The sequence below is a fragment of the Nanorana parkeri genome, unplaced genomic scaffold (assembly GCF_000935625.1).
Source record: "Nanorana parkeri isolate BGI_ZX_2015 unplaced genomic scaffold, ASM93562v1 scaffold772, whole genome shotgun sequence".
Lineage (NCBI taxonomy): Eukaryota > Metazoa > Chordata > Amphibia > Anura > Dicroglossidae > Nanorana > Nanorana parkeri.
This window is the reverse complement of record NW_017307040.1, coordinates 304,461-320,733: the sequence shown is the minus strand read 5'-3', so window position 1 is coordinate 320,733 and position 16,273 is coordinate 304,461. Positions and strand designations below refer to the sequence as shown.

General features: G+C 45.8%; 1 protein-coding gene across 3 annotated transcripts in view; it reads right to left on the bottom strand.

Annotated features, from left to right (window-relative positions):
• CACNA1H (calcium voltage-gated channel subunit alpha1 H) overlaps positions 1–16,273 on the bottom strand; it is a 196,511-nt gene that overhangs the window by 7,756 nt on the left and 172,482 nt on the right. For all 3 annotated transcript variants that reach the window (XM_018564684.1, XM_018564686.1, XM_018564685.1), the window contains exons 26-28: positions 11,825–11,958; positions 10,839–10,909; positions 1,725–1,803 (exon numbers count right to left, since the gene is read on the bottom strand). In XM_018564684.1, coding sequence (XP_018420186.1) covers positions 1,725–1,803; positions 10,839–10,909; positions 11,825–11,958 — 284 coding nt within the window. The remainder of the gene's footprint in view (positions 1–1,724; positions 1,804–10,838; positions 10,910–11,824; positions 11,959–16,273) is intronic.

Below are 16,273 nucleotides of genomic sequence, written 5' to 3'. Positions count from 1 at the left end.
TTGACAATTAACTCTCAAGAAACCAGCAACTTCAGTTATCTGGCCCCTACCGATCCCCGTGGGTGCCGGATAACTGGGAGTTTACTGTACTTGCAATCACTCATGGAAGATCACAGCGCAACAGACCAGCCTAAGGGCTGCATTCACAAATGACCCACGGGGGGGCCTTCAGGAAGTGGGGAGTTCCACATTAATCCTGAGTGCTTGTTCCAGTCTGGTGACACACGAGGTAGGCCAGCCAGGGTCAAGATGACAGCCCCATGGCCTGTACCTTTTTATTAATGGTGATTCCCATGTGTATATCTTGACAGGTCTCCTTTAATGCTGCACAGCTTTTTACCCTTTCTTATTTATGCTTCAGATCATCAGAATGCAGACTGCACCTTTCTTGGCACGGAAAGCATCATTCATCCTAAACCTCCCCTTGGCTTTAGATCCTTCCTGCAGAACACAGACATATATAACTTTTATGCTCTCCTAACATGTGTCTGGTCTGTCTGACAGCGGAGGGGTGATGTTTATGTTTCAATTACACAAAACTGCATTATAAGTAATATCTGGATGTGCCTGGACTCCTGACCGGCCCCATGTGCTCACTAGTGAAATCTCCTTTCCTAAAATGTCAAGATATACATTTTACAATTTTAAAGCTCAACTGGCCTCTTATACCTTTTTATCTCTTAATAGTCCTGTACCCCCCACATGCTATGATTTGAGACTAATATTTGCTAGAAAATGCCCTGATATATGTTTTTGCTGTTCCTAGCCCTCACACCGTTGTGTTGTGTGCTGGCAGAGCTGAGTAACAGCCACACCCTCATGATAAATGTCCTCACATAGACATGTGTTGCAGAGAAGGGGAGGGGGGCATGTCTGACCAGGCCTGTTGAGCAGCACAGTCTTACTCTGGTACCTATTGGACTGCTCATTCATATTTATACTCTCTGCACATGTAATGTAACAAGAAATACAGAAGGTAAGACTGAAAATGGAGGTTGTTAATACAATGTCTATCTGACTGCATATCTGTTTCAGTAAATACAGCTGGTTCAGAAAAAAAGAGCTGTGTGGAGTTACAAATTAAGAGCACGAGAGGGCCGAGTCAAAGAGGACTATTGGGAACCTTGCTCCTGAGATAGGTCGTCAGGTTATTCAACTTCTCCAACTCCACTTGAAATTAAAACATAATTTTCCATTGGAGATTATGTTTAATAACAGGTGGAGTTGCCCTTAATCAGTAACGCTAGAAATACAAGGGCTTCCATTGCTGACCTGCTTCTTAAAATGCTAGCTGCAAGCTGAGTTGTGAGCAGAACAAGTATGCAGCCATTGTAGACAGAGTATAGTTCAGAAATTATTGCATGCCATTGAATTTGCATGGCAACCAGGTATTTAGTATTGTCAAGAGGTGAGGTGCGCAATGGCAGACGATGTAATGCTTTCATTACAGTTTGCCTTCAAGGCACATGTGACCTTCATATGACGTTCTACAGCGTTGGGAGAGCTTTAAAACTTTATCGGGGACTACGTCGTGTGAAGTTCCCAGGAACAGCTGCAAGTGATATGGCGTGTTAGAGGTGGAGAGCATTCCACTGATAATGAACAGATGTGCCTTCTAATCTTCTCGGGAAAATGCTTCCTGATAGGCCGGAATCCTGACCGGACCAAATGGTTTTATATAAACTTTCTTTAGTGTTGCCACAACAAGACCGAGCTTTACTCACCCAATTTCCCAAATAACTCAACTCCGAGGGCGGCGTAGATGAAGAAGAGGAGCATGAAGAGAAGGCCCAAGTTACCGACCTGCCAAAAGATACACACAGGGCTCACTGAGATAGTGTACATAATAAAAGCAATTGTCAAAGACTGACAATACATCGATGCATAGCATAACTATACCAGGATCTAGGGAAAGACAAAAGCCCACTGCTGGCAAAATGTTTTATTAGCTTTGAATAAAGTAAGGGAGGTAAGAAGCTCTATGTTAGGAATGAGCAAAATTGAAATTTACATTTCCCTGAAATTTTGGTGAAAATGTTATTGACTTTCCCCCATTTTGGTTAAATGCATTGGAGCCTTGGTTCTGAACTAGTGGGTCGTGACCCGATAGTTGGCCGCGACCCCATGTTCAGTGGGTCGCAACATGCCATCCTTCTAGGTGAGTGATTCCTCAGCTTCCCCCTAGCGCAGCACCGTTAGTTCTTGTGCCAAGCAGCCATTCAAAATATAGCCCTGTGTCGTGTCAGCTTGAGGTGAGGTGGGCTGGAAGTATGGCCATAAGGGAGCTCCATCCATACATGCATTGCTTACAGCTCCCACATGCGCCCTGTAGAGGTGTCACATTCTGGCTCCCGTCACCTCTACAGGGCGAGCAAGGAAGTTGTATAAGCAATGCACATATGGATGGAGCTTTGTCACAGCACAACAGCCTACACTGGACATCAGGCTGAGGATCCATTCCAGTTCTCATATGGTAGAGAGACTGGGTGGATATAAAAACATTATAATTTATTTGGAGTGTGTGTGAGAATGTCCATGAGTGTGTGAGACTGTGTCTGTGGTTGTGTGTTTTTGAGGGTCCGTTTACAATAATACAGTGCGTTAATCACACAGTCCCATGCGATTAATGCACTGTATCGCGGAATCGCACCTACTGCGTGTTCTGTTGTGGAAGGTGCGTTGCGGTGCCATTAATTTGAATGACGACCAAACGAACCTCCCACCCACAGTTCGATCGCCTGTAGCCAAATGCCCGGTACTACAATGCAGTGCATTCCGTTGCAGTGCGACTTGGTTCGCGACTTAATGACCAAGGACAAATGTGGGTCCAGGTTGAGAATAACTGCATTGGAGACAATGAAGAAGGCAGGTTTAGGGTGGTTTTGGTGGCTCCTAAATGGCTCCTGAGGGTTAGAGAAGCTCCTTTCAACTATCATGGACCTGTTCTTGTGCCAGGAAGGGGAGTTGACTTCTCAAAAATGGAGTTCTACTTTAAAGGCATCTTGTAGTTGCTTGGTTATCTTGTTGACTCTTTACCTTCAGTACTTTGAGTCAGTGACCTAGAACCAATATACAAATGAGGACCTTTGCCTTCACTCTGACATTTCTGACAGTACTAGTTCCAGGTCAGCAAAAAATATTGAGGATGGACATAAGAGCAAGGCAACCAGCATTTTCAGAAGAAGGCTAGGAAAGGCAGACTGCCATCATGACAGGTTTTCTTTAACAACAGCATAGCTTTCAAATACAGCCTTAGGAGAACGGGGCAGAGTAAATGAGATGGAAAAATAAGAGAAACCAAGAAGAGAAGCCGACAGTCAACTTTTTTCTTTTACAGTGAAGTGAACAGCAAAGGGATGAAGAGCTCAGTTATGCCCTAGAGAGTGAAGGACAGCTGTCAGAGGAGCCACCACATCCGCGGTTAATAAGATGATTGTTGAGGGACGTGAACGACTGCGAGGCTCAAGTTACTTGATATGCATTGAGAGAGGCTACCAAACGATGTCCTTTTACTACCGCTAATTCAGTTGTACGGTACAAACTAGCAGGACGCCTGAAGGACGCACACCGGAGATGACAGCGCGGCCACCAACCTCGCCGTTGCATATAAAACAGTTAAAATGAACTCGAATTTAAGATGTGCGCAAGACGTTCTGAAGGAAGGTGAGCGCGGGGGCCAGAACGCACATGAGGTCTGGTGTCCTTTTCGGGTCTGATTGTAGTGGAGATGTCATGAGTGTAATTTATAAGTTTAATAATTAGGCGCAAGGATACGGCAAGCTTTTAGCTAAACATATTTCACGTATAAAGTCAGGCTTGTCACCCCCGAAAATAATAAATATCATAGATGTTTCTCGTGTGCTCCTGACTGCTGACCTGTGATGGGAAAAGCATTGCCAGACCAATGTACATAAACAAAAACTCATCAACTGCTATGCCACCCCTGCCACCGAAAAATCAAACGCACGATGCATAATAATACTAACAATCGCGCTTTTCACCTGCTTCCTCAGATCAGCCAAGCATGTACCTGAATAAAAACTATAATGTCTTTGTACATATTTATTACGCACAGGTGCAAAATACATTTGACATACTTTTAAATATTGTTTATAATTTTTTTGTGTTTTACTGACATGTCAGCAAGTGGAGTTCCTGTCTTTTAAAATGTATTGCAGTTTCTCCTTACTGGGCATTCTTTCATTAACAGAGCTCAATAGCTCAAGTTGAAAGTTAGGGTGTGGTAAAATGTTGCCTTTTTTCATTGAAACACAGCAATATTAAAACGCATGTGTTCAAATCCAAACCACAGCAAAGGGCCTCGCTTTGCCTTAAGTGTCAGCACATCTCAATAGTGCCTGCTGTTTCCAAAGAAACGCCAAATGTGCTGCCACAATAGTTGTATAAAATATGACAATTCACAGTTATAGTTATCATTCTTGCAAATGTGAGATGAGAATTTATATAGTTGATTTTCTTTAAGCCATTTGTTGTGAGCAGCATTGTAACTGGTTCACATGCTGCCATCTTGTGGCCATTCTAGTTATTACATTGTTTTTCTGTGTTCCCTCCCATCTGTGATGTATTTCCCCTTTCTTGTTAGTACTAGCCACCAGTGTCATGGCTGACAGTATCATGACCACATGTTAATCTGCATTGCATGCTTGGAAGCATTACTATCTCCGACTTTCAAATACCGTCTATTCATTCATCTGCTGTAACCCTGCTCTGGCGACGTACACTGTACGTCGTCAGTCACGAAGGGGTTAAATAAAGCAATTCGTGGATGAAAAGGTATTTGGTGAGTTGAGCTATCTGATAAGGATTGTCCGCAGTGATTATATCTGCTTATACAGGCCAGGCAGAGAGGTCTCAGCAAGGGATAAATCGCTAATACAACAATCAGAGTCAGAATACCAAAGCGAAACAGGCCAAACATGGCCATAGATTCACACTGCACCGCTGAAGCAAATGGAAATCGAATCAAATGTGTTTGACGTGCGCTTCAAATGCAAGTTAAAGTCAGAAATGCAACGCTCAGCCACACAACACTTATAGTTACAGCGGTGACTTCCTACCCATCTCTCTGTATGACCTTATCCAAGGTTTTAATTACAGAGAGTCTTCCTAAAAGCAAATGCCCCATATGGCCAAGACACATGTGGACACCTGACCATCACACCTATATGAGCTTTTTGGACATCTCATTCCAAAAGTATAAGCACAGTTATGGAGTTGCCCCACTCTGTGTGGCGGCAACAGCCTCCACTCTTCTGGGAAGGCTTTCCACAAGATTTTGGAGTGTGTCTGTGGGAATCTGTGCCCATTCAACCAAAAGAACATTCATATGGTCAGATACTGATGTTGGATTAGAAGACCTGGTTTGAAACAGAAACCACAGGTGTTCAGCAGGGCTAAGTTCAGGGCTCTATGGAAGCCACTCGAGTTACTCCACACCCAACCCATCAAACCATGTCTTTATGGAGCTGGCTCTGTACACAAGGGCACGGTCCAACTAGAACAGAAAAGGGCCTTCACCAAACTGTTACCACAAGATTGGAAGCCCACAATTGTCTAATATGTTTTAGTATGTTGTAGCATTAAGAGTATCTTTAACTAGAAAAGCCTAAACGCGATAATTTGACCATATGACGTATATATGATGGTTGGGTATTCACAAAAATTTGGCCAGTTGTATAAACATGAAATAAATAAAGTGAAATAAAATTGACCAAAAACCATTATAGTTTCTCCTGAAGGAAAAGGAGTGAGAAGAAGGAGAGAACATGGGCAGATGGATGGAACTGTCTGTCCGCGTACCCTCCTCTCCATTCTTTCAGACCTGTCCACTGGCTATTTCCCCCTAGATCTGCGAGTCAGGGGTGTCTTTTGCCGTCTATGGACATGAGATCATCACCCGTCCTGTAATTGTCATCTAGTTTCACGGCCCACTTTATCTGTGACTAATATATAAAAGTGAATGTGTTTTTATGCAGATAGCAGCTATGCAGAGGAGGGCCACGCCATGGCTGGCTGCAGAGTGGCACATTGAGCACTGCAGACATAATGTTTCTTTCCCGGGGAGCGTTGAAGAGAAGCACCACATCCCGCTTTAACACATCTCTCTACTCATTTTCCCCGGCTCCATTATTTCTGCACCATCAGCCCACACCATGGCATTTCAGTCATTGTAGCGCATGGTGCCCAGGGAGGCCTGTCAGGATGCACTTTTCAGGAGGCTGTATAAATGCCAAGCTGCTGCGGGGGCAGAGATGCCAGCCTCTGGCTCGGGCTCCTTGCTGCTTAGTGATAAGGCAGGAGATGATCCAGAGGTGCACGGGGGACACGGGTCGTGATTTGCCTCTGGAGAGTCCCGTGTGTCCAGAAATCCCTCTTAAATTTGATCTTTCGCGTTGGAGCAAGCGCCATGCTGCAATAGGGGAAAATAGGAGATGTAGGGGCCCTCCGTGTGTTTTTTTTTGTGTTCAGTTTATCGATCATTAATAAAGAACTCCAGCTGAATCTTTTCTTCTAGGTTTGGATAGAGTAGGCGTGGGTAAGAACCTATATCAGGTTTTTATTGGTGCACGTGTCCCAGTAGGGAAGGCTCACCTTATAACAGCCAGAGCAGACTTGGGGACCCAGGAATTCTGCTACAAAGGGATATAAGAAACTGTGAAGTGGCTTAAATCTGAACTCCAGGCTGATAAAAACACTCAGGGGCGTCCCGAGGCCGGGTGACACCCCGCCGTGTCGTCATAGTGCGTGCGGTGACGTCATCGAGCATGCCCGGCCATCTGATTGACTCCTGCCGGCGGCCATCTTGGTGATGGACGCCGGCAGAGAGAGGAGGGGACGTTCACCCGGCAGGATGAGCTATGTCGCCAGGTCCATGACCGAGTGCCTGACCTTTTAGAGGGGGTGACACCAAAATGACTGTCAGTCATTTTGGTGTCACCCCTGCAATGGTGTCACCCGGGTGTGGGCCACACCCCCCGCGTGACACCACTGAAAACACTGCAGTTATGTATGCATCAAAATGATGACATGTATACTTAAATACAGATGGTATACGTGCCTAAATTATCAGCCTTGTGGAGTGCTGAGAAAGAACACATCGACAGGTGGAGAAAGGAGAATGAGAAAAAAGACGAGTTCATCAGTTTTCTGCTACTCCTTCACTGTCCAATCACAGGCTGGGGGGCAGGGAGGTGAACAAGCAGTATACCTTAACTGAAGTTGGAAAAAGTGAGGTCGCTAAATGTGTTGGCACAAAAACACAAATTCTTAGGGTTAAACATCTCCCACATATGTATTTGAAGGGTGTATGCAGCTGCTTGTCTGGAATTTGGCTTTCACTCTTTAGCTTCTCCCAAAAACTGGAATATTAAATTTTTGGTGGACTGACCCACCGCATGCTCCGGCACCCTCATTGATGGCAATACATCTCAGGGCCCATCAACCTAAGAGGTGGCACCACCCCCCTACACCCACAGAACACAAATCACAGGCCTGAGCCGGCCATTGAGACCCTGAGGGCCCCAGGAGAACACAAATCACAGGCCTGAGCTGGCCATTGAGACCCTGAGGGCCCCAGGAGAACACAAATCACAGGCCTGAGCTGGCCATTGAGACCCTGAGGGCCCCAGAAGAACACAAATCACAGGCCTGAGCCGGCCATTGAGGGCCACAGGACAACTCAAATCACAGGCCTGAGCCGGCCATTGAGACCCGAGGGCCCCAGGATAACACAAATCACAGGCCTGAGCCAGCCATTGAGACCCCGAGGGCCCCAGGATAACACAAATCACAGGCCTGAGCCGGCCATTGAGACCCTGAGGGCCCCAGGACAACAGCTGTCCCCCATCCCAAGAGGAGGAATAAGTACACCTAAATATAATATTATCCGCGGTCAGCATGACAGCTTCTTGTCAGTAAGTAATGATGACACGCATCCCGCTGGCACGCAGAGAGTTAATGTCTCCGAGCACTGTTTCCCAAGCAGCACATGGCTTCCGGCCAAACTCAAACAGCATCACTCCATGTATTTGTAATGTGAAAAATGTCATTCCTGGGATAATCCTGTCTATCAGGGCTGAGAGAAGCGGACGTTTCAGAGGACAACTGTCCCGAGAGGAGGAGGGAGCTCTGAGTGCGTGTTTCCAAGGAGACAATCGGAACTGTTTTGCTTCCCTAAATACAGAGGTGGCGGCCTTTTTAATGGCCCTTAAAGTGCAACTAACAAAAAACGTAATATATTGCAGCTTAAGAGTCCTTAGACGTGGTGGCTGCATTTGTTTTCATTTTACATGCTAAGAACATTTTCAGCAAGTACAGAAAATAGCTGTTGATCTTGCCAGAAATGCTGAGTCCTTGTCACTTCCTGTGAGCTGCAAAATAAGCACAAAGGACCTTGAGAGAAATGTATCAAAACTGGAGCAGACAAAATCTGGAGCAGATTTGCACTGCAACCAATCAGCTTCTATCTCTCATAAATCTCAACTGAGCAAACAGAAGAGAGAAGCTGATTGGTTGCCGTGGGCAACTGCTCCAGTTTCTGTTTGCTCCAGTTTTGATAAATTCCCCCACTTATCTTTATTGTGTGAACTACTAGGCCACCATGTAATGGAGATCAACAAAGGCAGCCATGTTCGAAGTCCAGACTGGTTGACAACCCTGGCTGTCCCCATTGATTCAGTGGAGAAGTTAGTGTAGAAAGTGTAGTGTAGACGGGAAGTGTACAGTTTCCCACATTATCAAAAGGCTGGAGGAAAACTCTGAAAGAAACAGGTCTGGAAGGTCCAAAGCCACAACAGGATCGGAAAACAAGATTGTCAACACAAGTGTAACTATACATTGAGACATTAAAGCCAAATTAAGCTTTTGGGAATCTTAGATGGAAATATGGGAATCTTTTCCTTTTTTTACACTTTTAAGTGTCCCAGTAAGGGTTAAACTTTCATGTGCTGCCAGCATATAGGAGAGTCTGACCACAAGCCTCTCAAACATAGCAGTGGCCCGGCTCCCCATCAGTCCAACACACCCCCATGGACACTGCTCTCATAAACAGCACTTTTCCATCAAAGAGGAATTAGAAGGGATGGAGATGTGGCCCCAGGACCTGGGTAGGGACACAGTGCTCTTCAATGCCATTGCAGACAGTCCTTTTTGTGCCAACCTAATGTCCCTACTCAGGGGTGTCCCTACAATTTTCACTGCCTGAGGCCAGGGGGGAGGAGTGGAGGCGTTGGTACTGGTGGTGCACGTTACCAGGGGTGTGTGTTACTGGGGCATAGGGGGTGTGCACTATACTTCTGCCCAGCTCACTGACCTCACTGGGTGCCAGGAGCTGGGTGGGACGCCGGCCCGAGCATCACAGGTTACTAAGAGCTCTTACCAACCTGGGATGCTTTAGCCGAACGGGGGCGGCAGGCACACCTGCAAAACCCCCCCCCCCCCCCAACTTGACCCAATGAGATGCCATTTGAGGCAACTGCCTCAATATAGTGACAGCCTTGTCTCTACCCCTCTTGGCATCTAGTTGTATCTTCTTATGCTGAATAGCTCTAGCTCCAATTGTATAGAGGTGAAGGAGTTAGAGCCTCTGCTGGGTTGTCAACCGTGGAACCTGTACCTTCAAAACAAGTCAGCAGCAACCATATTTTTATTTTAAGAGGTCCTCTTATGAAACTCTGTGTGAGCATTGTTTTCTGACCTAGGAGAGTCACAATGCAGATATCACTCTGATCTCACAGCGTCATCCAGGACATGTTTATTCCTTTTACAGATGAAATTTGGCCGTCGGCGATGTTATTTTTAATCCCTGCCCTCCCTCTAGTTTAGGAGAAATAGTCTAATATACAAGTTTACACAAAGATGTCTTAGTGGAAACAAGTCCTGTACTGATCTATAAATAGGTTTGTTGGAGCGTGGCACCGGGAAGTATTTGTAGAAATCCTCAGGAATCTGGTGGTGGCTCCATGGCTACGGTGTTGGTGAAAACAAACAGCACAACAAACCATCGTGAGTCACAATACTTGATGAATTGGTCTGCCAGCATGATATGTCATCCATGTTTGGCCTTCAGGAACAAATTATGATCAGCTGTGGAAGATGTTGCAACAAAGGACGAAAAGAGGACTCAAGGTGGCCATACACTTTACAACCATCGCAAGACCTTAGTCTTGCGATGGTTGTAAAGTACTTTTAAAAAAACGTACGATCTGCCCATCTTGGACAGGCAGATCGTACTCTCGATCATCGCAAGCCCGCCCCCCTGAGGGGCGGACTTCCGATGACCGCAATGCTGAACGTGCAGTGAGCGCGTGCACACACCGGCCCGTTCGGCATTTGTCTCCCGAGCACCGTTCAAACCAGCCGAAAATCGTACGATTTTCGGCTGGTTTTCTAGCGTGCTCCTTAGACAAAAGACGTGCGACCGTACAGTAGAAACAGTCGCACGTCTTCGTTCACACTGCTCGATTCTCGTACGATCGCGGGATTTCCCGCGATTCTCGTATGAGAATCGAGCAGTGTATGGGCACCTTAAGACTGATTCACCTAATACACCATGGTGTGAAGGTACAGTAGATGATCATCCAGTGCCTTCATGTACTGTGGTCAGTTCTGCCTTCTCAAAGTGTTGGTAAAATCAAAATAGACATAATTGGGGACTAAGGAGGGTATAATCAGAACAGGACAACGCTGGCACCATTAAATGGATTGGGTAATGGATAATCTGTTGGGGATCAGGAGATACATCATGGTACATATACAACTTTAGGGACCTCAAAGTGGCCTGCCAGACCCAGATGACGTTATCTAGGAAAGTTCAATACCTGTGGTAGTGCCTGAACAACTGTATCCAGTAAGGCGCGCATCCCAGTTGCCATCTTCAACAGTTTCAGCACTGCAAATGCAAAGAGAATTCCATAAATATACAAAAAATAATTACTCAGTGACACATGGTATCCCTGAATAAAGCCACACTGACACCTATTATCCTAAGAAAGTGGCACACTGACACATAAGCACAGAATATGTCACACTAACATTTCCTATTTCAAAATAATGGCACAGTTACACTTGGTATTCAAGACCAATTGCACAATGACACTGGGCAAGCCAGATTAATCGCAAGCTGGCACTTGCTATGCCAGACCAATAACACACTGGCACATTGTATTCCAGACCAATTGCACACTGAAAATGGGTATTTCAGGACAATGTCATGCTGACACTTGGTATTCCAGACCAATGGCATACTGACTTTTGCTATTACAGACCAATGGCATGCTAGCACCTGGTATTTCAGGCCAACAGCACACTGCCACTTGACATTTCAGACCAATGGCACACTGATGATTGGTATTTCGGAATAATGGCACATTGCCACTTAGTATCTCAGACCAATGGCATGCTAGCACCTGGTATTCCAGGCCAACAGCACACTCACAATTTCAGACCAATGGCACATTGATAATTGGTATTTCAGAACCAGGGCACACCGAGACACTTTTGGTCTCAACATTTAGTACACTAACAGTTGGGCTGATGAGATTATGTTGCATACTGACTACATGGAACATGAGTTCCTAATCTGACCTGCCATCAATCGTTCTATTAAAAGATATATGTGTAAACATCGTATGCCTGTCTGTATGTATGAACTCAGATGCCCCTTCTGAAAAGTTTAACTTTTTTGATTTGATTCTAGACCGATGGTTCAGAAGTGCCTACAACATCCATAATGCAATTGGCTCCAAATTCATTCAAGGTAATCTTATATATATGGATATACAAAGATACATCTTGGAGTTCTTACCTCGAGCGATTCTCAGCACTCTCATAATGCGAATGATGGTAGGGTTGATGGGAAGGGAGGCGTTGATCTCAATCTCCTCCAGTGTTATCCCCATGATGGAGAGAAGAACGATAGCCAAGTCCAGCTGGTTCCACCTGCCAGACAGGAAGCATCAGCACAGATGTCCTCCAAACATTCTTCATACACTTAGTGACAGTCCAACAGCCTCTACTGTTTAAAGCTGAACTCCAGGCAGATATAAATGCCACAAATGAATGTTGCTCTGTATTCATTCATACAACACGAAATGTATAAGTACCTGACTTGGTACCAGCCATTTGCAGTCATCTGCACAGCAGAGCTCAGAATGGAAGAGAAAGAAGAAGCAGCACAAGGAGCCAATCATTTGTTTCTGCAGTGGTCATGTGCTAACAGGTAACATGCTGACAGGAGGAGGGAGCCACTGTCCAGTCACGGGCTGGGGGAGGGACAAGACCTGTAGTGTAACTGTGACTTTACAGACAGCCCAGTTCCCATGGTAGGCTCATGTTCGCCAATGGGTGGAACACTGCAAGGCTATGGCACCAAACACCGAGGTTGAGGTTCCATCACACCTCACAGTTTCTTTTTCTAAAGAGCACCTGTCCTGTAGTAGTAATGCTGAAGAAGAAAGGCAAAGGGGTAGATGGATACTTGCAATGGATTTTGGTGCATTACATCAATTTTCCATGAACAGTTCTTTTTTTAACAGGTTTTATGAACAACTTCTGTTGTATGGCTGAAAGCTGTAATGACTTTGCCCTCTGTGTCATGAAGATAGAACTATGCGTGTTTTTAATGTTCTTCTCCACTCAGGTACATTTATGCATCAAGTTCTTTTTAATTCACTTCACAAGGAACATCATTTAGTATAAATTATATATGATAATGCTGGTGACTTACAGCAGACCTCCACTCAAAGCTATGGCAACGGTTCTGCTAGGATGGATAGGGAAAGGGAGACAGGAGCGTTCTTCAAGCTAAGCTCCGGATACCAAAAACTTTCATTGCAATAGATTCCTCAGTAGCCACTTTATGTGCACCGAAAGCCTTTGCATACCCACATATTACCCTGTGAATGACCCAGAAGACCCCACCAGGAGGGGGTGGATACAAGACCAGTCAGCCTGCACAATGAGACAGAGCAGCGTTGACCGGTCTTTATTACAGGAAATGTCCAACTGGATTACTGCACAGATCTGGAAGAAATACACAATGCACACCTAGAGTCCAGGAAGAATACACATGACTCTTGTATGAGGACAATATTTGCTCATCCCAGAGTTCAGCTTTCAGTGCTTCTCATATAACCCAAATTCTAGGTCTTCACCTGCAAATATCTTAGGCTCCCCTTCATGCCTAGGCTTTTGGTCACCTGACCTCCACTGCTGGGACCTGGAGCAGCATATCTTGCAGGAAAGGTAAGAACATTTTCTGGTACCTCTATCACTCTTTATGTATCCACCCCAGGAAAAGTGCTAACAAACCATTTTGAGACCATGCGAGCATAGGCCTTCTTTAATAGCTTCTTTGTGTTGGATTTACAGCTTCTTGGTTAAAGTAGATGTAAACCTAACCACTAAACCAGGGGTTGTGGGCAATTCTGGCCCTCCAGCTGTGCTATAACTTCCAATCCCATAATGCCTCTGGGACTTATGCCTGTAACTGGCAGTCTTGTAAAGCTTCATGGGACTTATAGTTCCACAACAGCTGGAGAGCCGGAGTTGCCCACCATTACTAAACTCTCATTTTATCAGTTTAGACCTAGCTGCCCATAGGCTAGCATTGGGCATCCGATTGGGTCTACCTGAAAAACTGAGAGGCTGACCCAATCGGACCACCCCGTGTGAAAGGGGCCTTAGACTTTGCAAGCTTTTGCTTTGATGCACCTGAAATATGTTTTGCTGATTTAAAGTGATATTAAAGACTCCTTTTAAAAAATATATATTTCCTACAAGGACACACACTTTTGCTTGAGGCTGTTGCCGTTTGTCTGTAAAAGTTTTTAATTCCTCGTTTTCTAGTTGGTCCCCGCAGCGCTCTTCCCCCGCCCCCTGTAGGGGTGCCACCATCGTTCTAATGTAGGCACACGTGCCCGCAGTGGCTGTGTGCGTCCATAGACACACACAGCCCTGTGGCAGGCCACTCCCCTTCCCTCTTTGATTGATGGCAGAATGAGCCTATGGCTCCTCGGCCATCAGTATCCTCCCCCCGCAACCAGGAAGTTCGTGGAACGGAGGATCGTTTCACGACCAGCGGCAGGGACGAGTGTAGCTGATAGGTAAGTGTGGGTGGAACTGGGGGAGAAAAAAGGTGCTGGGCCGTTTTTACCCTAATGCAGAGAATTCATTAAGGTAAAAAACGCCCAGACCTTAATACTACTTTAAACTACAAATTCAATTGATCGCTGGTCTCCTTATTATAAGCCGATTGGTCACCCAGTTTGTAGAAGCCATGGTGTCCGTATCTTTTATTGATGAGGGCTTTCAAGTGGGACACAGCTAGTCACATGACCAGCACCCGGCAGGAACCCTGAGCAGTACAGGTCTGCTTTCAATAAAATTAACAAACGATCATTTAATTAGCAAACGAGGATGACGGACGTTTGTCGTGGTACCATTGTGCAATGGCCCCTGTCTACAGTTCATTTCCTTTATTCTGTTAATTAACCAGATCATGGTTTACAGGTGTGTGAATTACCTGAATAATTGGCGATTACAGGAGGAAATCAATATCTGCCCGGAGTCAAGGCTGCAGTGAATTCAGCCGACTGTCAGTAATTATCAGCAGCGCCTTCACACTGAAAGCCGGTTTCCTAGTAAATTCATCTTAATAAGCATGACTGTGACAGCTCGGGTCTAGCGCCTGATGACACGATGATGTATTTAGGCCTCCGAGTGTTAAAAAACGACATCAGTTCGCCATTCAGACCGTACGTCCTAGGCGCGAGAATTTATCAGGCGCCCATGCAAATGAGCTGTATCAGGTTGTCGGGCCTCACTGCGAGGGGCGCTAATTAGGCAGTGAGCTGAGCTTGATCCTGGCGGGTAGATGTTCCTGTGATATCGGCCCCGGTGGGTAGCCGGACTTCATGTCATTACGGGCTGGACTGACCTTGTCTGGAGATGAAAGCGCAGGGGGACGGCTGGAGCCATGCCAGGATCTCAAGGGCTGCACTTGGCACGGCGATGTGACAATCTGCTCCCTTATCACACCCACGCTCGCAGAGCAGTTGGCGCGCTTGCGCTGCTCAGATGCCACTTGATAATTCAGTTCGTGTTTGAACTTGGCGTTCGTGCCCTTTTGGTGTGGAGGGATTCTGGGTCCAGTCTTAACCAGTATGCATGCCTTGGTCGGACATGCGTCTGCAGAAAATGCCAGGAAAAGTTGGCCATGGCTTTGTTTTTGCTTTTTCTGCCAAATAGGTCCCAAGGAACAAACTGTAAAAGGACTCTGTCGCAAAGCAAATCGCCTGTCTCAGAAGCAGGGCCGGATTAACTCTCTCTGCTGCCCCAATGCCAGGTTCCTCAATGCGCCCCCCCTGTATGCAGGCTGCATACAAGTGATCTTGGCGACATCGCCGAGATCACTTGTACAAAACAAGCGGTGGCTTCCCCGCTGTACATTTAGCTCTGCTTGCCCAAAGCAGGGCTAAATGTAGAAAACAACTACCCGCCCGGAACTGCATGTCCCAGGCATCGGGAGATAGGAATTCCACACCCCTGCTGCCCCTCTACTCACTGCTGCCCGAGGCCGGGACACAGTTGGCCTTGTGGGAAATCCAGCCCTGCTAAGAAGCTGTAGGTGGAAGCTGTCTTTTTATGGCTCCCATGTGGTTTACAGAAAGATTACAGAATGCTGATGTCTTTATTCAGATATTTATTTTAGAACTATGTAAAAATAATTTGAGTGATTTCTTTAAAAGATATATAACTTGATTTAGGGGAATCTCTCACTTTGCCCATTCAGAGAAAACTTACAGGTTTTCTTGAAAGTTCACCCCCAACCCACCAATACCTTCTCTGAGCTCCACCACCACTACGTCCTTCTGTAGAGATGCTCAGAAATACCTGGTGCTACTGGCAATGGGGGATCATGTGACATTATCTTCTTCCTCCCAGGATGCAGCCAGAGTGAGCAATTGCTATGTTGGGGAGATAAATCTTCAAGAGAACCTGTCACTTTGCCCTTAACAGTCAAAGTAAGAAAATCACATTTTTTTTAACCTGCCAGGAATTCAGCTTCTGCTTTGGTGTTTAAGCAATTGTATGCTGATGAGACTTCAGAATGGTTAATGGTGTAAAACAACAACACCTGAAAACATGAATTCAATAATGACTATGACATCCAATTCTAAAATTCTAAAGCTAATGTCATAACAAATGCCCCCCCTCCCCCCCCCCACACACACACAAATCACCCAGGGAACGG